General features: G+C 45.6%; 1 protein-coding gene across 1 annotated transcript; it reads right to left on the reverse strand.

The window, feature by feature from the left end:
• Positions 1–830: 830 nt before the first annotated feature.
• F11R (F11 receptor) lies at positions 831–23713 on the reverse strand. The gene is made up of 10 exons (XM_067728357.1): positions 23514–23713; positions 5221–5289; positions 4949–5056; positions 4615–4761; positions 4120–4322; positions 3842–3944; positions 3596–3703; positions 3354–3366; positions 2998–3046; positions 831–2861 (listed from the first exon to the last, which is right to left on the reverse strand). Exons 1-10 carry the CDS (start codon positions 23575–23577, stop codon positions 2826–2828), a joined length of 900 nt encoding a protein of 299 aa, XP_067584458.1. The 5' UTR covers positions 23578–23713; the 3' UTR covers positions 831–2825.
• Positions 23714–23825: the final 112 nt, after the last annotated feature.

Consider the following 23825-nt stretch of genomic DNA (forward strand, 5'->3'; position numbering starts at 1 on the left):
GAGCATTTCTGTGCCTCTTTTCCCCATCTGTGAAATGGGGATAGTAGTAATACCCAGTAAGGAAGTTAGTGGATGCTAGTAATTATTCAGCAAGTTACTGGGCAATTCCCTGGTGGTCCAGTAGTTAGGACTCGGTGTTTTCACTGCCATGGGCCCAGGCAGGGTTCAGTCTCTGGTTGGGAAACTAAGATCCCACAAGCTGTGCAGCGCGGCCAAAAGGAAAAAAAAAAAATTACTTCCGTCAAAAAAAGTTCCATTTCATATTAGATTTTTACAGCTAGTACCAAAGAAGGGATAATAAATTGGAAGAGCTACAAAATTCGAGATTTTTTTTTTCTTAAAGTGCAAGTTGTACTTTTTCTTCATTTATCTCCTTTACTAAGCTGTCCCCATGCCCCCATAGAACATACTGTCCTCTCATTCAGAAATGGACCAACCCCATTTCCCACTTTCCCCTCCCCTGGCCTTGATCTGCAGATCCTGTTGAGACAGGGACAACAAACACATCCTTAATGTCCAATCATTTTATCCCTAATCAGGGTGGGTTCATGTCTAAAACACTAATCTCTATGAATTACCCTGTTCCTCAACCCCTAAGTCTCCTTTTAATGTAGGAAATGTCCATTTGAAGCATTCCCATTCAAGTACAGGCCAATGGTAAGTTAAACTGAAATCTAACTACCAGACTATTTATTTAGAAGGATATCCCTAATCTCTTTCTTAAAAAGACTACAGGAAAAAAAAAAAAAAAGACTACAGGTAAGATTTTTGAATGTTCAAGTCACTTTGGGGGTCCCAATTCTTTTAAGCTAAAACTTCAGGACTTAAACTCAATGTGAAAAATAAACATTTATTACAAAAATTAGTTGTAACATTCTAAAATGAAAGCAGACAAGGTGTTTTCCAACTCAAGGGACTGTTGTAAGCTGGAGCGGTAAAGTCCAAGGCTGGTAAATAACTGACTTATACTCCTCACAAGTCGTGACCTAGGGAGTGAAGAGCCATTTGCTTCAGGCTTGCAGGCACAATGATTCACCTCTGCTTCCCTGTGGCCTTTTCTCTACATCCCTCCCACCCTGTCCCCCAGCAATGATACAAAACTGAAACGTACTTCAAAAACCTCATTCTTACTGAACCGTTTCGCAATCTCTACTTTTATTGCCTAATTAGATTCTATTTCCAACTGGAAAGCTTATTTTTTATTGGTGCGTGACGATACGATTTGGTTTTTGTTTTTCCTTCTGGATCCTTGATGAAAAGAAAACTCAGTTCTGTGATGGACTGTCAGATGAGGGAACAGAACGTGGCAAAGTGGCGTTCAGTATCCTCCACAGAAATTAGCAAAATCAATCCTAGGAGACCCCTTATTTGCCCTCTTGCTAGTGAATAAATAGACTGGGGCTGCTGGGGTAGAGGGAGAAACAGATGTAAGGGCAAAGAAGGGTCAAGATGGTGGGCAGGACTACCCTGCTCGCTCCTGCTCTCCTTACACCTACCCCCTAAATAGAGAAGTAGGACTACTTTAAACTACTACTAAAGGAGTGATTCTGAGAATGATTTGAGAAATCCTGCCTCAGGCTCTGGAGCTGCTTTTCCTGTAGCCTCAGGGAAGTATATTAGTGCATCTGGCTGACAGAGGTGGCAGGGTGGGCATTTCTCCTCTCACTGGGTGGATCAGACCAAGTAGAACCCAGAGTACACCATCACTTCACCCGGGGTGCCCTTCTCCTGCCACAAGAGGACTCTGGAAATGAGGGTCCAACGTCTGCCTTGAAGGCAGGAACCAGGAAGGGGTAGGACAGTGAGCTAGGGACCAGCCCAGGTTGCTAGGAAGCAGGGCTTTGGGGATTTTCTTGTTTGTACTAAGAAGGAGCCTAGGTATTTCATTTCTCCCATTCCCACAGTACAATCTCACCAAAGAGCTAAGAAGCCCTCCAACACACACTCAATTTCAGTATAGAATTGATACCACACACACACAGACACACACACAGACACACACACGTGCTCAGCAGAGCTGACTACTACACAAATTCCCACAACCCTGCAGACACATCTTAAAAGTGTGGGTCCAGTTGTTCCAGCCAAGGGAAGGGTGATGGCTTGAGCTACCAGCTCCAGCTTTCTTTTCTGTAGATCAGTGGTTTAAAAACTCTTCTGCTCCGTGTGCCCTGAAAGCTTACTATGATCTCCACAACCAAAACTCTTGTTTTCTCCACAGACATAGTTGCTGCCAGTCTGCTTGTGTTCAGAAAGAGGACGGTGCAGGAGGACCCCATGGCGCTTCCGGCGGGAAGACAGAAGAAAGTGGGCTGCAGAGGCAGAAGAGACTTGACGTCGTCACCACACAACCATTTCAGCTGCTCCAGTCTCCAGTCCCCACTCTAGAACAGCTGGTACCGGTCCTCAGTACGGCAAGAAAGCACCAAGGAACCAAGCTCCAGATCCCTCCCTATGTGAGGACCGCTGCGCGCAGGGGGCAGTGAGTGCCCCGCCACCCTCGCAGTCTCCTTGGAAGGGAACTCAGCAGGCATCAGTCAGGACTTCTGTCTGATCCCTCGTAGGGACGGGGGATGGGGGAAAAGAGCGTTAAACAAGTCCCAGGCCACTCAGCAGTGGTGGGAAAGGAAGGGAGGCAGGAAGGTAGAAGGTGCACATGGCAGACATTATTTAAAAAACACAACCTAACTAAGATAAAAGTGAGGGCCCCTGTGGGGGCTAGAAGACAAATAAGGCATCCCGTGAAACTACAGACATCAGGGGCCAGAGTCTGGTAGCACCTGAGTAAGGCAAGCACAGAGGACGGGAGATGAGCTGGACCAGGGTCACACCAAGAATGATGAGGTCTGTCTGAATTCCCCCTGGAGAAATAAAACATTCGCGTCAACTCTCTACAGTCTTCTTTAGCTGATAATCCCCTGAATACATATAAACACAGTCTGGAAACCCCTCACTCCAGCCAGGAGGACCTCCCCATCCCAGGGCAGGCATACTCACATCTCTTCGAGCAGTGGGCTGGCTGTAAATCACCTTCTTATTCGAGGTCCTGCGGACAAGTCAGAAGATGGAGACGCTCAGTCCCCTAGTCCCTCTCCTTAACCTCTGCTTGTTAACTTTAGAGGCCGGGACTGAGAACTTAACGGAAGCACAGAGTTCTCGGTAGGGAGGTTTGGGTGCAGGGAGAAAGGACAAGCACAGGACCATAGTGGATAGGGCTAGAAATCCAGATGTTTTTTCCCTACCAGGCTCGTTGCCTTCCCCTCCAACCCCTTCCCCCGGGGAACATCTCAGCTTCAAACCGTATACATCCATGTACTCAACCTTAGAGAGCTCTAGGACAGCAGCTCACTCACCCTTTCTTTGCTCCTGAAAGACAAGAAATGGGACCATGAGTGTCAGCAGGGTAGAAGACAGCATGGCGCCGGAAGATGGGGGGCCTAGCGTGCGGCCCTGAGATACGGGTGACCAGCGCTCCCTGGGAGGTAACCCCAACACACACGGGGCTCAGTATCAGGTCAGTACTCAGGTGGCACCCAAGAACCAGGCCCTGAAATGGGGATGATACAAAGGAGAGCCTTTGAGGTCAAATACTTACTGTCAAAGTAGCCTCGGTTATAGGCGAACCAGATGCCAAAAATCAAGACTCCAAGGAGAATGAGTGTTACAAGGACAGCTGCCACGATGCCCCCTACATTCAGCTCCACTATGGGACACAAATGAGAGGTCAGGCACCCGAAAGCTCGTTCATGGTATTGCCAACATTGCCAAAGCCAGGACGGAGAGCAGACCCCAAACCCCACCCTGGGGTCTGAGCCCAAGCCCCAGCCACGCCCTCACTCACCAGCATCCATGTGCACAGTGTCTGACTTCATGGGTGGCCCGAACCCATTCTGCGCCTCACAAGTGTAATCTCCAGCATCAGAGGCCGACACGGGGTCAAAGATCTGGAGGGCAGAAGACGAATTGGCTTCCTGCTTGAAGAAGCCAAGTACCTGTCTTTTATGTCTCCTGATCCTAATGCCAAGGTTACCTTGTTGCTCGCCCTTCTTCCCCACTTTCGGGGGTTCTATAACCCTGCGACCCCCTCATACACATCTTTTACCCTGACCCCGTCCGTACCAGCTCCCCTGTCTTATGGTTCAGGGTATAGGAAGAGTTGCTGAAAGCACGGTTGTTCTTGGGTTCCGTAGGCATCAGTACCCCATCCTTGAACCAAAAGTATTCAGAAGGTGGGGAACCGTCTGTCTCTGAGCAGGTCAGCACTGCTCGGGTCCCGATGGTAGCAGAGGCGGGGACACTGATTGTAGGCTTGGATGGAGGCACTGGGGAGGGAGAGAAGGTACTTGTCACAAGAGCAGGACGGCTGCCTGAAGGCCAAGTAGCATGACACTCCCATCCATCAGCTCTAGCCTTTCTTCCTTACTATGCCCTTAGTTTCCCCCTAACCAGGGGCTCGTTCTTCTCTGACAGCACCAGGACTCTGAACACCCCCCTCCCCAGCCCCACCGCCACGAGTATTTTCACCATCAGCGAGCTCCAAAGCTTAGCAGAGCCTGCTAAGGGTTTAGGGAAGCAATTGATTGCAAGCCCACACAGAAGACCTGTGGCACGTACCAAGCACAATGAGCTCGACAGTGACTTCCCCATAGGTGTTGCCGCCTTCGTCAGAGACCATACAAGTGTACATCCCCGTGTCTTTCCGGGTCACAGAATGGAAGGTGATGCCACTGTCCGAAAAAGTAACTCGGTCCTCATAGGAAGCTACCAGGACAGAGGAAGCAGGGGCAGAGTGAGCTGGAAAGCTAAGAGAAGCTGGTGACGGTGGCACCCAAGGCACAGGGGGCTCTCTTCTTCCCCCAGGAAAGGCGACAGGAAGGCCCTGGGGACTTCAGCCCCAGGGTGAGCCCCCTGCAACCTAGGCAGTCAGCAAGGAGGTGGAGCGATTCACCTGTGATCTTGTTGTTATAGCAAACGAGGCTGGTGATGTCGCCATGGGCAAACTTCCACTCCACGCGGGGAGAGGAGAAGCCGGAGTAGGAGCAGGACAACTTGGCAGCTACAGACAGGATCAAAGTGAGTGGGAGGAAGAAACAGCAGTAAATGGAGAAGCTGGGGAAATGGCCCCAAACCAGTCTGGGCTGGATGTTCCCCAGGGGTCTGCACCTGCTCACCTCCCTTCCCTTCAACTCCCGCCACCCTCCACAGCCCCTCCCAACTCACGTTTATTCTCAGCAACTCGGACTACTGGTTCAGAAGTTTGCACTGCACCCCTGCCCAATGCCAGTGAGCCTGAGAAGAAGAAGAGAGGTGGGTCCATCAGGAGTGGACAGAGGAATGCTGTGGAGAGGGAAGAGCAGTCCCAGCTGATGGGCATCTAGGGCTGGGACTCTCCATGCTGAGATTCCAAGGTCAAGGGTTTCAAGAGATTCACGTGCCTCTCGGATCTCACACTTTCTCACCAATATTCTAAATATCTTTTAAAAATGTTTTTTGCTACAATTGCAGGCTAATACTTGTTTTAATCAATGGAAATAAAAGATTTCCTTCTAATGCAATTTCTTTATTTAAAAAAATTTTTCCCTGGGCTTCCCTGGTGGCGCAGTGGGCGAGAGTCCGCCTGCCGATGCCGGGGACGCGAGTTCGTGCCCTGGTCCGGGAAGATCCCACATGCCGCGGAGCGGCTGGGCCCGTGAGCCATGACCACTGAGCCTGCGCGTCCGGAGCCTGTGCTCCGCAACGGGAGAGGCCACAACAGTGAGAGGCCCGCGTACCGCAAAAAAAAAAAAAAAAAAAAAATTTCCCTCTGTGACTCCCAATAATCTAATCAGATTCCTCCTAGTCCAAGAGCAGCTTTCTAAATGACATTTCATGGTTCAGAGAAAGCTTCTCAGCAAATAATTACAGTCACTTGTCAGACAATCCTGGCAGGAAGCCAGCAAAGCTGGAGGCAAGGGAGGGAAGAAAGGGAGGAGCCATAATAGGATAATAATAATACATTTGTAGGGCCTTTTGTGCTTTTTAAAGTGTTTTCACATACAATTATATCATTTGATCCTTGAAACAAGCATGACAGATCAGCAGGACAAACATTATCATCCCAGTGTTACATGAGGAACTAAAGTAAAGAAATGTGCCTAAGATCACACAGCGGGTTCTGGACCAGAAGTGGGCTCAGCTCATCTCATTAGAATCTCCTTCTGCCCAATGGAGAAGAGAAGGAAAATGTGGTGTGTGGTGGAGGTGGAGAGAGGAGGTGAGGAGAGGCAAGGCTAATTAAATAACATGGTGGGAGAGAGGCACCACACATCCCAAAATAAGCACCAGTGCCAGAGGATTCTAGGATGGTGTGATATAGTTACCAACCTGCACGTACACAATTACTCTCATTCATGTTTTCAAAGCTCAAACTCATGAAGGCTGCTTTATTCATAGCTTTAAGTCAAAGTCCTGTCTTCTTTAGATAAATGCAAGTATACTTTTTCATTATTAAATTACCCAAGTAACTGAATATGGTCTCTTGACCCTGAACCTCCCTTTTCTTATCTGAAACATGATGGGTTTGAACTAGATGTTCTCTGAAATCCTTTAGGTTCATTTTCTTTTTCTTGTTTCTTTCTTTTCTTTCTTTCTTTCTTTCTTTCTTTCTTTTTTTTTTTAAAACCTGAAAGATTAAGTGGGGGGCTTCCCTGGTGGCGCAGTGGTTAAGAATCCACCTGCCAATACAGGGGACACGGGTTTGAGCCCTGGTGTGCGAAGATCCCACATGCCGTGCAGCAACTAAGCCCACGAGCCACAACTACTGAGCCTGCGTTCTAGAGCCTGCGTGCCACAACTACTGAAGCCCGCGCGCCTACAGCCTGTGCTCCGCAAGAAGAGAAGCCCCCGCACCGCAACAAAGACCAGCCCCAGCTCGCTGCAATTAGAGAAAAGCCCGCAGGCAGCAGTGAAGACCCAACACAGCCGTACATACATACATACTTACATACATAAATAAATAAATAGAAAAAATAAAAGATTAAGTGGCTGATCCAAGTTTTCATAGCTAGGAAATGGCAGAGCTGAGATTAGCATACAGGTCTCTCCTATACCTCTTTTTTTCCCTTATTATACCATACTTTTATACACCATGCTGCTTTTCAGAAAAGCCACTAGTGTAATGGAGGCAAACTATGTACTAAAATATGATTCTTTTCAAAGTCAGGTCCATTTTATCTAGAAATTATTTCTAATCATATTACTTTGTATATTTGGCATTATATTTCAAAGTCAAATCTATAATCAGATGTAATAACAGATACAGAAATTAACCCAAAGAGTCTTCACTAAATTGAAAACTGAGGACATGGAAGTCTCTAGGTCTCATCAAGAACGCTGACAATTAAATGCTTTGATTTTTTGCCCAAGTCAACTTTCTCTGCTTTGATGATGGGAACTTTGTTTTTTTAAGATTCTCGAATTTTACAATTTGCTACCTGTGATGTACACCGAGATGTGCAAACCAGATCTCTCTTCAGGAATGAAGGACTTTTTGTCTCAGCTGCTGGGACTGCTGCCAGAAGAAGGCCTGCAGCCATCAGCCCTCTCTGAGGATACCCAGAACACTGCCTTGCCCAGGGCCATGCCTCCTACCAGGCGGCAACAGGGTCAGGGCACCGGCATCCAATGCCTGATCAATGAGAGGGGGGGTCGTTCCCTGGTGACCTAGTGGTTAGGATTCTGGGCTTTCATTGCCATGGCCAAGGTTCAAACCTGGCCAGGGAACTGAGATTGAGTAAGTTCCACGGCCAAAAAAAAAAAAGGAACCAGCAAGAACTGACTTTTGGAAACTTCCCTGGTGGTTCGGTGGTTAAGACTCCATGCGTGCTTCTACTGCTGGGGGCTCGGGTTCGATCCCTGGTTGGGGAACTAAGATCCAATGTGCCACGTGGGACAAAAAAAAAGGGAGGGAGGACACATATAAAGTCCCATCTCAAAAAAAAAAAAGAGTCCCATCTCTATCTCCCCAACTCCCCACCTTGGGACAACACTGAAGGGCTATTTCTGCTTCAAAGGTCCCTGTGCAGTAAGCTGAGGCCTTGTTGGGACTACAATGCAACTCACCTTTTCCCTCTGCCCGGTCCTGCTTCCATAGGTGTGGATCCCAAGAACACTCCCTAATAAATGTCTTGGTACAATAATTGACATCTCAGAGTCAGTTTCCCAAGAACCCAACCTATGACACCACCCAAACGAAGAACAGCTTGTAATTAAACTAAAAACTAGCCTTTGAAATAAAGGGCTGCCCAAAAGAAAATAAATAAATCAATCACAGCATATGAATTTGATGATTGTTTCTGCCTCACTTCTAACTTCAGCTGAAGTTCTTTTTTTTTTTTTTTTTTTTAAAGAAGATGTCGGGGGTAGGAGTTTATTAATTAATTTATTTATTTTGGCTGTGTTGGGTCTTCATTTCTGTGCGGGGGCTTTCTCTAGCTGTGGCAAGCGGGGGCCACTCTTCATCGCGGTGCGCGGGCCTCTCACTATCGCGGGCTCTCTTGTTGTGGAGCACAGGCTCCAGACGCGCAGCCTCAGTAGTTGTGGCTCACGGGCCTAGTTGCTCCGTGGCATGTGGGACCTTCCCAGACCAGGGCTCGAACCCGTGTCCCCTGCATTGGCAGGCAGATTCTCAACCACTGCGCCACCACGGAAGCCCTGAAGTTCTTTTTTGAGTCCTCTCAGATTATCAGATCTAAAACATGTGCAGGAATGACATCACCACATATATACACAAACATATTGGGCAACTGGCATCTTCCCCTTCTCATTAATTCTGACTGCTATTACCTAGTCCAGGCTTCTCTCCTCTTGCTTAAAATACAGGGCCCTTCACCTCAGGGCCTTCTCACCTTCCTCTGATGCAGGACTGTTGATGTCTGCCTGTGGCCTGACTGCAATACTCAAAACTCTCCTGTGGCTGCGTCTCACACCATGAGTTAAGTTCAGCCTCTGCACCATGTCCTTCCTTCCTAGTGACCCCAGGACACCTCAGACATCCTGATCCACGTTCCCCTTCTTGTTCCTGAACAAGCCTCTGGATCCAGACTGCCTGCATTCAAATCCCAGCTCTGTTACTTATAATCTGTGTGACCCAGGCAAGCCACTTAGTCACTTTGAACCTCAGTTTGCCCACTTGTATAATGGGGATAATAAGAATTTCTATGTCAAAGGGCTGTTGTTGAGAGTTAAACAAGCTAATACAAATAAAGTGCTTACAAGAGTGTCTGACCAACAGGAAGCACCAAATAAGTATTATGTGTTATTATTCTCATCATCTGCCCATAGGTCTTTCTGTATATACTTCTTTTTCTGACTTCAAAGTTTTCTTCAGTAATACATATAAATATATATAAATACTGCCGGAAAAATGCTTACATTCCAGCCCACTAAACCATCTCTCCTCTATCACTGTAATTGCCTTGGAAAGACTAACTCTTTTCTAGAGCTTCCCTGGTGGTGCAGTGGTTGAAAGTCCGCCTGCCGATGCAGGGTACGCGGGTTCGTGCCCCGGTCTGGGAAGATCCCACGTGCCGCGGAGCGGCTGGGCCGGTGAGCCACGGCCGCTGGGCCTGCGCGTCCAGAGCCTGTGCTCCGCAATGGGAGAGGCCGCGGCAGTGAGAGGCCCGCGTACCGCAAAAAAAAAAAAAAAAAAAGAATCCGCCTGCTAATGCAGACGACCTGGGCTCGAGCTCTACGCCGGGAAGATCCCACATGCCGCAGAGAAACTAAGCCCATGCGCCACAACTACTGAGCCTGCGCTCTAGAGCCCGTGCTCTGCAACAAGAGAAGCCACCTGCGCACCGCAAGGAAGAGTAGACCCCTCTCGCCACAACTAAAGAAAGCCCGAGTGCAGCAACGAAGACCCAATGCAGCCAAAATACATAAATAAATAATTTATTTTTTAAAAAAAGACTCTTTTCTAGAACCATCATGTATAGAGCAGCAGAGCTGAGGGTTTTCTCTCACAACACCCACAATTTCCCCATCCATTCTCCTCATCTATTTTATATGTTCCCTTACCTCATCACGACCTCCCTTTTGCACTTAACCTTGGACCTATACTTGGCATACTGTACATACAAATGTCCTACTAGTTAACATGGTAAACCAAAACAGAAGAAAATTTCACCTTTTCCATTGTGATGTTTAATTTACTCCATGTTCACAACAAGAAAAACTACAAAGTCAAAGGCATCAATAGATTTTTTGGAAGGTGCGTGGTGAGAGGCCTTGTGGAGCGCGAAGGTGCTGCTATCGCTTCCAGTGGGGCTGGCATGACCACTGTGGGCTCGGCAAATGAAGCTCCTGAAATTCCAGACAACGTGGGAGACTGGCTTCGGGGAGTCTACCGCTTTGCCACGGATAGAAATGACTTCTGGAGGAACTTTTTTTTTTTAATTAATTAATGTATTTATTTTATTTTTGGCTGTGTTGGGTTTTCGCTGCTGCACATGGGCTTTCTCTAGTTGTGGTGAGTGCTGGTTTCTTACTGCGGTGACTTCTCTTGTTGTGGAGCACGGGCTCCAGGTGCACAGGCTTCAGTAGTTGTGGCACGTGGGCTCAGTAGTTGTGGCTCGTGGGCTCTAGAGCACAGGCTCAGTAGCTGTGGCACACGGGCTTAGTTGCTCCACAGCAGGTGGGATCTTCCTGGACCAGGGTTTGAACCTGTGTCCCGTGCATTGGCAGGCGGATTCTTAACCACTGTGCCACCAGGGAAGCCTCTTCCAGAGGAACTTGATCCTTAATTTGGGACTCTTTGCTGCCGGAGTTTGGCTGGCCAGGAATTTGAGTGACATTGACTTAATGGCACCTCAGCCTGGGGTGTAGCCGTAAAGATACATGGAACCCCTGTGCTGTACTCGAACCTTCCATAAACAGAGCCTCCAATCTGTGACCATCACAAGACTTGCCCTGATGGCAGCTGAAGTTTGATTCAGATGGGCTTTCCCTGCTTGATTTCCTTTTCTTTGCTGAGTCCACTCAGAACACCCTTCTCTGGTCAGCAGGCAGGCTTCAGCTAAAGTGTTGTCCTCTGTTCTGTAAAGTTCTGTACATAGTTCCAAAGTTTCTGCAGGGGATGATCTTTGCTCTTGTCCTGAGGAAAAATCTAATGGTATTTCAACAAATAAAGACTGTACACAAAGACAAAAAAAAATAGACTTTTTGGCCCTTTCATGTACAGAAAACCTTCACTCAATCTTACACCCCTCTCTAGTGACAATCCTTTCCTCCCTTTCTCTCTCAACTTCTTAAAGAAGTAGTCTACACACACTGTTTCCAGCCCAACATACACATTCACTGCTCAACCTACTGCAATACGTCTTTGGCTCTCACTTTGAAATTAAAATGGATCTTACTAAGGTCACCAATCGTATTCCTCAATTCTAAGATACCCTGATTATAAGATATAACATCAATTTAATAATAGCTTCTTGGGGAAACATCATATTAAATATGTACATGGGCTGTAAGTCACATCCCAATTTCCAAAACATTAAAGTAGTCTTATAATTAAAGATATCCAGTATTTGCTTTTTCATTTACCTCCTGTGGCCTTTGTGAGATGTTTGACCCTACTAACCACTTGCCTCCTCAAGCCACTCCACCCCCTTGGTTTCTGCGTTCAGCCCTTCTGGTTCTCCCCCCACCTCAGGGTTATCTTATTCGCCTTCTTGAACTTTGCTTCCTCTGTCCATCCCTTAATATTAGTAATCCCCAGCATTCCATGTTGTGCCCTTTCTCCTCTCCATATTCTCTCTAGGAAATCTCAAATACACAACATTCCTCTACACCAATGTATGGCCAGCTCCAGATACTACCTCTTGCCTGAGCTGCAGACTCCTATTGCTGTGCCTTCTGATGGTTCTACTTGGACTTCACACACCCCCTCCTGCAATCTCACACTGCTCATCATTTCCCACTACCTCTCGCTTCCCCTCCTCTCTCCAGGTTGGTGGTATCACCATTTACTTGGTCACTCACTCTAGAACCTTTTAAGCCATCACCATCTTTCCTTCACTCTAGTCCAACACCAAGCATTACAATGTCATCTCCCAAATCTCCCTCAAATTTGGTCCCTCCTCTCCACAGACCCACTGCCACTTTTTAGTACCATCGTCATCTGAAGAATTGCATTTGGTCTCTCAATAGGTTTCTCTGCCTTGTTTAATTTTGACCCACTCACATCCCTCCTCCACCTCACTGCTAGAGAAAGAGTTGACATTTATTGAGCACTTACTATATTATATGCCAGGCACTGCTATAAGCACATCACATGGATTTAATTCCTACAACAACCTTAGGAGTTGGGTGATACTGTTATTATCACCTCTGTTTTCTACATGGGGAAACTGAGGCCCAGAGCAGTTAAGTGGTGGTACAGCTTCAAATCAAGGCAGTCCAATTCCAGAGACTGGGCTACACTATACAGCCTTCTAAAAAGTGCAAATCTAACGCTTGCTTCAAGCTTCCAACGATTCCACATTACCTGTAAGATAAAATCCAAATTCTTCAGCCAGGCAAGAGTTCTAGCACCAACCGACCTGGTGATAAGTTTATCATCTTCACCACACTCCCTATTCTTGCAATTTACCCTCCAGCAATACAAAACTACTTACAATTCCCAGCAAAGACGTGCAGTTTCACAACCTCTGCCTTTGCTTATGCTATTCCTGTTATACGGAACACCCTGTCCCCTCTTTCTCCACCTGGTCAGCAGGTATTCAAACACATTACTTTGCGGGAAATGACTTACCCCACCCCCAATCCTCACCACAGACAAGTTAAGGTCTCTTTCCTTGGCTTCCACTACCCCATGCAAAACACCGTCAAAGCACTTCCCACATTATAATGACATCATCTATGCGCCTATATCTCTCCCTTATCAGGCAGTAAACAACCAAAGGAGCAGGGATAATGTGTTAATCTACCATTCTGAGTTCTCAGCACTTAGCACAATGCCTGGTACAAACTGACACTGAACAACATAGAGCCTTAACAAATCAGGTCAGAGCAGACCATTCGCTATAACATCTACTTGTTAAGGTTTATCTACAAAGATAAGCCCATTTTTCAAATTGGCAGATGGGGCACACCCAAATAAAGAAAAAATAAACTTGGGACTTCCCTGGTGGTCCAGTGGGTAAGACTCCACGCTCCCAATGCAGGGGGCCTGGGTTCGATCCCTGGTCGGGGAACTAGACCTTGCATGCATGCCGCTGCTGAGAGTCTGCATGCTGCAACTAAGAAGTCTGCACGCCACAAGCAAGAAGTCTGCACGCCACAACTAAGCCTCGGCACAACCAAAATAAATAAATATTTTTAAAAAGAAGAAAAAACAAACTTGATTCAAACCCAATCTTTAAAAAATTTTAATACTAGCAACAGTGTTTTTTTTTTAATGTTTAGTTCTCAGAAGAAAAAAAAGAGCGTTCTATTAATCTTTCTTTTAATTTAGCTTCACAATTTAAGAATTAAGTGTTTTTAATTTGCTTCATAGTTATGAAACAGAATTAAAGTTCTCTGCACATGAGTGCTTTCCACCTGCCATTTTGCAAAAGGGCCTCATTTCTGCACCTGGGCTGCAGTGTGTCTGTAGGTGTCTGCATGCACAACAGTAGAGGCTGGTTTCTCACAACCAGTAGAAGTGTGCAGAGCCAATGCAATGCAAGGTCTGCACATATTTTAGACCTTCTAATGCAAGGTCTAAAATGGGAGGAGGGGGGAAATGGGGAAAAGATGTGAATCCATTTACAACACCCCCATTTCTTTTATGATCACAAGAGCAACCCAAGGAGACACCTGGCTAGATCACTGCTCTTTCTGCAGAATCTTCAAAATGGTTCATGGTTTTTACAGATTGAATTGTATTCCCTCAAAATTCATATATGAAAGCCCTAACCCCCGTACTTCTGAGAGAGACTGCATTTGGAGACAAGCCCTTTAATGATGTAATTAAGTTACAGTGAGGACCTTAGGACATGTCCTAATCCAATCTGATTGGTGTCCTTCTACAAAGAGACACCAAGGGTGCTCATGCATAGGGGGGATGACCATGTGAACAGGCAGCAAGAGGGCTGCCATTGTAAGCCAAGGAGAGGCTTCAGAGGAAACCATCCCTCCAGCACCATGATCTTGGACTTCTGGGCTCCAGAACTGTGAGAAAATAAATTAGTGTTGTTCAAGCCACCCAGTCTTTGGTATTTTGTCATGGCATCCCAAGCAGACCAACACAAAGGTTTAAATTGGGCATCAGCTGTGGACATTCTGGTTGAATCTTGACTCAAGTATGCACAGTGAAAGAATCAATATTCTGCACAGAAAAGGAAATCACCAACAAAATGAAAAGGTAACCTAGAGAATAGGAAAAAATATTTGCAACTAACTTATCTGACAAAGGGTTAATATCCAAAATGTGTAAAGAACTCATACAATTCAATAGCAAAAAAACCTAAACAATCTGTTTTAAAAATTGTCAGAGGATCTGCATAGACATTTTCCCAAAGAAGACATACAGATGGCCAATAGGTACATGAAAAGATGCTCAACATCATTAATTATCAGGGAAATGCAAATCAAAACCACAATGAGATATCACCTCACACCTGTTAGAATGGCTATTATCAAAAAGACAAGAAATAGGGAATTCCCTGGTGGTCCAGTGGTTAGAGCTCCGTGCTTCCATCACAGGGGGCACGGCTTCGATCCCTGGTCAGAGAACTAAGATCCCATGATGCGCAGCACGGCCAAAAAAAAAAAAGACAAGAAATAATAATTGTTGGTGAGGATGTGGAGAAAAGGGAACCCTCATGCAAAGCTCATGTTGGTAGGAATGTAAATGGATACAACCACTGTAGAAAACAGTATGGAGGGTCCTTACAAAGTTAAATATAGAACTATCATATGATCCAGCAATTCCACTTATGGGTAGTATTTATCCAAAGAAAATGAAAACACTAACTCAAAATGCTACATGCAGCCCCCTGTTCACTGCAGTATTACTTACAACAGCCAAAATAGGGAAATATCTTGAGTGTCCATCAATGGATGAATGGATAAAGATGTGGTGTGTATATATATATATATACACACACACACACACACATATACGATGGAATATCATTCAGCCATAAAGAAGAATGAAATCTTGCCATTTGTGACAACAGGGATGGACTTTAAGGGCATTATGCTTAGTGAATTAAGTCAAACAGAGGAAGTCCAATACCACAGGATCTCACTTATATGTGGGATCAAAAACAAACAAACAAAAAAACCCCAAGCTTACAGATACAGAAAACAGATTGGGTGATTGCCAGAGGTGAGGAGTGGGGGGTTGGGAGGTAAAATGGGTGAAGAGGATCAAAAAGTACTAACTTCCAGTTATAAAATAGATAAGTCGGGGCTTCCCTGGTGGCGCAGTGGTTGAGAGTCCACCTGCCGATGCAGGGGACACGGGTTCGTGCCCCGGTCCGGGAAGATCCCACATGCCGCGGAGCAGCTGGGCCTGTGAGCCATGGCCACTGAGCCTGTGCGTCCGGAGCCTGTGCTCCGCAACGGGAGAGGCCACAGCAGTGAGAGCCCCGCGTACCGCAGAAACAAAACAAAACAAAACAAAACAAAACAAAAAATTGATAAGTCATGGAGATGTAATGGGCAGCATGGTGACTATAGTGAATAATACTGTATTGCATATTTAAAAGTTGCTAAGAGAGTAGACCTTAAAAGTTCTCATCACAAGGAAAAAAATTCTGTAATCATGTATGGTGATAGATGTACATTTACTGTGGTGATCATTCTTCAATAACTATAAATATATATTATTATGTTGTATACGAAACTAAAATAATGTTGTATGCAAAATATACCTCAATAAAATAATTTTTAAAAAATCAACAGAATTCTTGAAGACTTCTGCAAGGTTTGTCCTATACTTTTAATTAATTATATCCAAATTCTAGACACATGTTACTGAGCATGACCAAATGAATAAAATAATAGCATGAATAAAATAATAGCAGCTAACATTTCTTTTTTTTTTTCTTTCTTTTTTTTTTTTTTTTTTTTGCGGTATGCAGGCCTCTCACTGTTGTGGTCTCTCTCGTTGCGGACCACAGGCTCTGAACGCGCAGGCTCAGCGGCCATGCATGGCTCACGGGCCCAGCCGCTCCGCGGCATGTGGGATCCTCCCGGACCGGGGCACGAACCCGTGTCTCCTGCATCGGCAGGCAGACTCTCAACCACTGCGCCACCAGGGAAGCCCCATCAGCTAACATTTCTTGAATACTATGTACCAGATACTCTTCTGAGCCCTTTACAGGTTTAATTCATGTAATCCTTGTAATAATGCTATGAAATAAATATTATTATTGCTCCCATCTCACATGTGAGTTAATCGGGGCACAGAACTGAAGTAGTTTGCTCAAGTTCACAAAGCTAGTAGGAGGCAGAGCTAGGATTCTAACCCAGGTAATCTGGCTCCATGGTATGATACATTACACAACTATGTAAAACAAAAACAAATAAAAATAACCATATTGCCATCGCAAAGGTCAAGGTAAATCAATTTGTTCAGGCATAGAAATATGTCCAAAATGTAAAAACAATATGTAGAACATGACCCTATTTTTACAAATAATAAAAATAACCCGAATATACACATAAAGAAATCTCGAAGAATAGACTCCAAACACTTGACAGTGCATATTATCTGAGAGATGAGAATACAGGCAGTTTTTCTCTTCTATGTTCTACATTTGTGTAATAAACAAGTATGTATTAAATGTTTTAATTTAAAGAAAAAAGAGTGGGAAGGGGAATAAAAAGGGAAAAAAATAATAAAGATCACAAGAGGCAAAGAAAAATAAAACAAAGCAAGAAAGGAGAGGCAAAAACAAAGGCAAAAAGAAAGGAAGGATGATAAAGAATAACAGGAAATACCCAAATACTGACACACCAGGAAGCACAGAATGATTAAATAAGACTTTAAAGGTGAAATGAAGTAACAGATGAGTAAGAAATAGACTATTACACTATCAAGATTCTGTATGTGAGTCTGATAAATTTCAAGGAGAGAAAAAGGCAGGAAGAAAGGAGAGCACATGCATTGTCTCATTAAAAACCCTGTGAGGAGGGAAAAAAAAGAGAAGAAAAAAAACCCCTGGGAAGACAAGTACTATTGTTATCATCCCGTTTTATAGATGAGAACATTGAGGCTTAGCACAGTTGCCCCAAATCACACAGCTGCAAACAACAAGGTGGGAATCTTAACCCAAGTCTGCCTAACTCTGAGTCTCCAAAACTACTGCACTACACAGCATCTTCAGCAGAGCAGCAAGGAAACACCATTCATACTTCAAGATCCTGTTCCAGTGTGCCTTGATGCATAATGCCTTCCCCCAATCAAAATTAATCTCTCTCCACTTCTAGGAATATAGCCTAAGAAAATAAAATAGTTAAAGGTAAGCTTAAAGATGTATGTTCAAGGACAATTTAATGTATTTCGTACAGCAAAGAAAAAAAAACCCTAAACGCTCAACAAAAGGTGAACAGTTAATTACAGGATAGCCATACAGTAGAATACTACAGAAGGGATTTTGTTTAAAGTGTACTTTGCTCAAAAAAAAAAAAAAAAAAATACAGTCAGGACATGTTACCACCATACCAGGGCATATAGATGTTCCTATCCTCTCTGTCATAGAACGTAGTCACCTACCTCATTTAAAACTAGTATTCAGTCATTAACTAATAATCTAAATGAGAAGGGATCTATAACACAGTTTTGTTTTTTCCCACTGTAATTCCTACATAATCTGACAAACCGGCCACAGCTCCAAGTAGCATTAGTACACGGTTTGGTTTAAACATTGATGTCTATGGATTTCTGTTGAGCTGGTGTGACCCTTTCTGTCCACAGAGCCAAGACTTAAGGAAAAGTCAGTGACACCAAACGGCCATTTTATTTTTTCTGATATATTTTGCACAGGTCATCTCTACCACACATTTATTCATAGTGGAAAGACTAGAATAAAACCAGCAATCAGTGTTTATCTCTAGATAATAGGATGACATGTGATTTTACTTTCTCTATATCCCTCTGTTTTCCCATTATTCCACATTGAACATCTATTATTTCTTAATAAAAAATTTATCATTTTAAAAAGTAACTATTTCCTTCTATGCTCCCCAAACATTTCGTGCTTCGATGACAGCCCCTGACGCACGGTGCTCTGTATTCTACTTAGTCATTATATGTCTGTAGTTCCTTGAGAACAGAGAAACCAAATTATGTTTGTATCCTCCCCCGTTCCTAGCACTGTGTTTTGCCGCTTTGAAGCAATGCTGTGATGAGAAGGTGGTCACAGAGGGTGGAGGCATCCAGACATCTGACAGAACCCACCAACAACCCTCCCTTGTACACGCAGGTCAAACCCACAACAGAAAAGCTACTTCCTTCTGCTGCTTTACTAAGAAATCTTTGTTTTCTCTATGCATCCTGTTAATTATTAGAATTTTCCTTAAGTTGTTTTCGTGCAATGAGTTTGTTTTGATCCATTTAAAAACAAACAAACAAAGGAAGGAAAAGGAGGGTAGCCAGCCAGCCAGCCAAGCTAGTCTCTGATTTTCTCTACGAATTCATCCAAATTTCCTCTCTACGCAGATGAGCCTCATAGGACACTCCCACTGTAAGGGAGCTAGAGCCTCGGAATAGGGAAGATAAGCCAAAGCCTTAGAAAGCCCCCAGCTACAGTGTGTTCACAACGTGGGCTAATTGTTACAATACCTGACTCCCCTCAGAGCTTCTTGATAGCAGATGTTATTCACTTTTTATCCCTAATCTCTAGCACAGTGCTCATAACATAGTAAACACCAGTGTTTATTGGATTAACAAATGAATTTGACATTGTAATACAATTAGAACCCGGACCCAGGGCTACCACCCCCGGTTTGCACTTTCCTTCCCACCGCTCACCCTGTAGAGACTGAAGTCACTCTTGGGGTTTGGGGTGGGACAGATAAGGAATGCGTGGGCAAGAGGAAGGCTCTGTGAGCCCAACAACAGGCTGCGCTAGGTCTAAACAGCCAGGCTTGGCTGTACTTTCAGTAACGTCGTTCAACTGGCAAGGTCCTCTGAGGATGGTGGAAAGTGGTGATGGCAGTGTAGGACAGGAGAGCTTTCACACCATTGCTCCCTCCTGCCCTCTCTCAGCAGAATTTCCAGTTCTACCTGCTCAGCTCTCCTCCCCCACCCATCTCCCCATTACAAAGGAAGGCTCTGCCTGCCTGCCCAGGGCTCACTCCAGGGGGCCTGGCATCAAACTTCCTGCCAACCAGCTGCTTCCTCCTGTCCTACACATTGTAAAACAAATGACACCAGGCAGACTTTAGACAGAAACTCTGCTTATCAGGGAGTCCCAGGCAGATGAACTCTGAGTTTTCAATGCCTGGAAAACTCCAGTATGTATCCACTCACATTACATCTCACAACCCCCTGACAGCACTGGAACCTCTTCCACAATTACGTTTGACAAGTGGCATCCAGATCTTCCCTGAACCTCTAGAGGAAGCAGGTCTGAGTTTAGAGATTCCCCAAGGTCTTTCCTCAATGCTAACAGATGTGAAAAACAAGCCCCATCGTTTCCTAATCTCTCACATAAAATGTATATAGCTTTTAAATCTGTCTTTGATCAGGAGTGTCAGCCACTTCTGAGTCGGCAGAACAGACGCCCCTTGACCCAGAGGACTTGGGGAGGAGGGCGGGGGAGGGGGTGGAATATTCTAATGGCCAAGGCCACACCACCAATATGAAAAGATCTCCAGGGTATATTAAATGAAATAAACAAGATACAGGATGGAATACAATGAATATAGTGTGCCTCTTTTTGTGTAAGAAAAGGGAAAAGAAAGAAATATATATTTATATATACTGATATTTGTATAACAAAACACTGGAAAGATGTATAGGAAACTGGGGGAGATATGGAGTGAACAGGAACAGGGTGGGAGTGATAACCCCACTCTTTTATATCATTTTGATTCTCGTACCACATTAACCTCTTCTAAATACATAAACTTTGGGGCTTCCCTGGTGGCGCAGTGGTTGACAGTCCGCCTGCCGATGCAGGGGACATGGGTTCGTGCCCCGGTCTGGGAATCCCACATGCCGCGGAGCGGCTGGGCCGGTGAGCGATGGCCGCTGAGCCTGTGCTCCACAACGGGAGAGGCCACGACAGTGAGAGGCCCGCATACCGCAAAAAAATAAATAAATAAATAAATAAACTTTGTTTTTTTAATTACAGCAGCTCCACCCTAAGCCAAAACTAGGTTGGAGACTCCAGGCAAGCCCAGATCACAAAGAAACTGAAGAGAAATATCATAGAGTGAAAAGTGTTCTGGAGCCAGGAGGGAAAGACTAAGACACTGGAATTCCACTACCACTCACTTCCTAGTTCCAACTTGCTGTGTCACTAGTTTCTAGGTTCTGGTTTCGAGGGAACGATTCTTTCCTGGGAGTAATTTCAACCCCCCAGTAGAGAGAGGGGAAAGGAGGAGTGACTCACCAACCTACAGTTTGAGGTAAATCTAACCCTGAACAGCAAAACTAGAAAGGCAGAAACATCAATACAAAAGAAACACCGGGACTCACAGACTGACCCAGACACAGGGCAGCAGTTCCTCCCTCCTGGAATGTTTCAGTGGGGACACTACATGAAGTAAGAGGTGTGTGTGCAAACACCAGGATTCCAGCCTAGGTTTCCTCTTTCTCGTCTGCAGTTACACCAAAAAGTCATCCTAGGCACACACCACCCTGCTAAGCAGAAATGTCTCTTCCTGCCTGGGAGATAGCTGGAAACTTTTCTAAGCACAGGCTCTCTACAGGGAGGGAGACTAGTACTCTCTGTCACCAGTTTTACTTTTCCCAGGCCCAGTTCTCCCAGTGTTTAGTCTCCAGCCCTGTCTCAGTAGGCTCAGGCCTTCCTCTCCACTAGGTTCCCCAGGCTGGGGTTGGACCTTTGCTTGATCCTTTCTTCTTCCTCCCAGATGGCAGAGCCCACATGAGGAGCAACCCTGGAGGGAGGAGGGAGAACATGCAGGAACCCTATATATGCTTCCAGTATCCCAAGGGCAGAGGACAGACTAGACGCCCAAGAAAGCCCCTACTTTTTCACTCTCGCCTTTTGGAATCTAGCAGGGTCTCTCCCTGCTTCCTTTGACCTGCTCTACTATAGGCAGCCTCCTTTCATCCTCACAAAATCCAAAGGGGATAAAAGCTGCCCGATAATAATCATTTCATGTATATGTAATGTAGCCATTATCCCAGTTGATCCTCAGGACAAGATTAGGACAAGTATTATTACTCCCGTTTTACAGATGAAAAGACTGAGTTATTAGCCTAAGATCACAAATAAGGCAGAAAGCCAAGCCAGAACCCAGATGGGATGGACTGGCTGCTATCTCCATCCTCATTGTACTAACCAAATTGGTCCCCCCAGGTCTAGCCCTATTTACATGTGACAAGGTCAGTTCCTCCATCTCCTGGACAATGTTACTTTCTAGGATCCACTGTCCTATCAAGCTAATACAACATCATCTCAAGCTCCCTCTAAACCACTGTTTCTTGATTCCCTGAACAGACTAGAGGACACTCCCAAGCTCAGAAGGGTGATACCACAACTCTTTCAGTGTCAGTATGTGATTATTATAGAAAATGAGGGGGAGAGAAAAGAAAAAGGAAAGGGGAGAAGGATGCAGCTCTAGGAAGCTTATAAGCCTGACAAATACTGTCACAAATAGTTACTGACTCAGAAACTTCTAGGTTGGGGGTGGGGAGTACTGGTACAGCACAAGTGTTGGCAAAGTGTTTAGTACTGACTACCACACAGAACCAAAAAATGACCATGGGTGTCACTAGCAGTTCTAAGATACAGACAGAAGTAAATGGGGAAGAAGGGGAGGAAAAGAATGGAAACTGAAGAAAAGGGGGAAATGGAGGAATAGAATGAAAGGGAGAAGTGAGAAAAGAAAGAATCTAGTGGGAAAGAAAAATTGAAAAAGGTAGGTAAGATAGTGGACTCTGGAGCAGTATCCCAAACTGATGTTTTGATATCCTGGTTCCTGTGCCACAGCGTGCCTGAGACGCTGGAGCCAGGAGTGGGAAAAGGAGAAGTCAGTCAGGAGACTCTGGTTCCAGTCCCAGGTCCTTTTGTCAATCTGGAAAAGTCATTTCCCATCTTTGTACCTGTTTCCTTATCTGTACAATAGGGAGAGGATTCGACTTGTCACTGGTCCAGTCCACCCCAAATGTTAATGTTTTTGTGATAAGGGACAAAGGAGTAGTCAATTCATCTGCCGTAAGACACCCTTCAAACTAAGCAAAGTGAATTACCTTATAACTGCTAATACTGATCATAATTGTTCATTTCTTTTATTTCCTAAAACATGGATGTTGAGGGGGAAATGGAGAATCTTACAGATCCCCTACTGACACAACTATCCACAGAAGCACACACACACAGACACTCAAGAATCAGACAGATAAGTGTGCAGGTGCTGACACAGGTAGACTAAGGCACAAACCACACACTCGGCCGGGCACAAGCATATCTATAGACGGAGGCCTGCCCCAACAAGTGAGTCTCATTGTTCCACAGGAAAGGGAGTTTACAAAGGAAACAAAAACTCTCAAACAAGGCCAGGGGGGAGGGCAGAGTTCTGGCTCTGAGAAGGAACCAGCCAACCAAAAGCCAGGACCTCCCCCTGCGAATAGTCACTCAGTCAACAACATTTATTAAGGACTCTGGAAGTAGTTATTCTAGAAAGGAACTTTGAATGCTGTGTTCTGAGAAATTTTATTTCTTTTTTTTTTTCCAGATTTTGCACCTAGACACTTTTCCCAGAGCAACAATGGCAACCCAAAAATCCGGGGAAAGCTAAAGAAACCCTTCAGCAACAGCCAGGGAAAGAAACTTCCGCCCCACCCCACCTCCATTAGATTTTCTCTGAGGACCCTTAAGAAGCAGAGCATCCAGGGGCCAAGGGAGTCAGGGTACGAGAGGCTTCCGACTTCTCTCGGGTTGTTCTCGGATGTTGGATGCGTGTTGGAGGGGCAGGATGGCCCCCTTCCCAGGTGTGTAATCCCGGCTGGGCAGGACCCTCGCGCCCACCGGCCCTCACCAGTAAGTGAGGATGAAGGAAAGGGGAACCAACCTCTCCCCGTTATTTCTGGTGAACGTGCGGAAAGGCAGCTCCGGATGTAAGAGGAGGGGTCATTATTCACCAGTGTGGGGGAGGGGAGCCAGCCACTCACCAGGGTAAGGGGGACGGGAAAGAAGAGGGACGAGCCAGGGGCGGAAAGAGGACTAGGAGGGTGAGGCGGACCGGTTTCTGAACCCCTCCCCTCCCGCGGACAAGAGGTGTGGGGAGCGCCTCCCTCCAACCTCTGACCAGACCCACAGATTCCTCCAAAAGCTCCAGGAACTTACACAGGATCATCGATGTGAAGAGAAGCAACTGTTTCCTCCCGACTTTCGCCTTTGTCCCCAACATGATCAAGATCCCGATACGACAGTAGTCGCCGGAGCCCGGGAACAGACACAGCTTCGCCCAACAGGAGCGCGGGGACTAAACTCCAGCCGCCAGGTTGAACCCAGCCCAGCCCTTCCCTTCACGCCCGATTGGTCGACGCCCCGCCTCTGCACATTCCGATTGGTGGAAGAAGCCGCCGCTCCACTGAGTGATTCACCGTCGCCAGGTGCAACTCCGCCCACTACTCCCCTCTAGGGCTGACTGGCGCC

Source organism: Pseudorca crassidens, chromosome 2 (assembly GCF_039906515.1).
Source record: "Pseudorca crassidens isolate mPseCra1 chromosome 2, mPseCra1.hap1, whole genome shotgun sequence".
Lineage (NCBI taxonomy): Eukaryota > Metazoa > Chordata > Mammalia > Artiodactyla > Delphinidae > Pseudorca > Pseudorca crassidens.

Excerpts from the sequence above, each read along its gene's own strand:
- F11R (XM_067728357.1), bottom strand. The coding sequence starts at position 23,577 with ATGTTGGGGACAAAGGCGAAAGTCGGGAGGAAACAGTTGCTTCTCTTC. Across the intron at positions 4,762-4,948 it reads CTATAACAACAAGATCACAG|CTTCCTATGAGGACCGAGTT; the intron begins GTGAATCGCTCC and ends CTGTCCTGGTAG. Across the intron at positions 4,323-4,614 it reads TGTCGAGCTCATTGTGCTTG|TGCCTCCATCCAAGCCTACA; the intron begins GTACGTGCCACA and ends CTCCCTCCCCAG.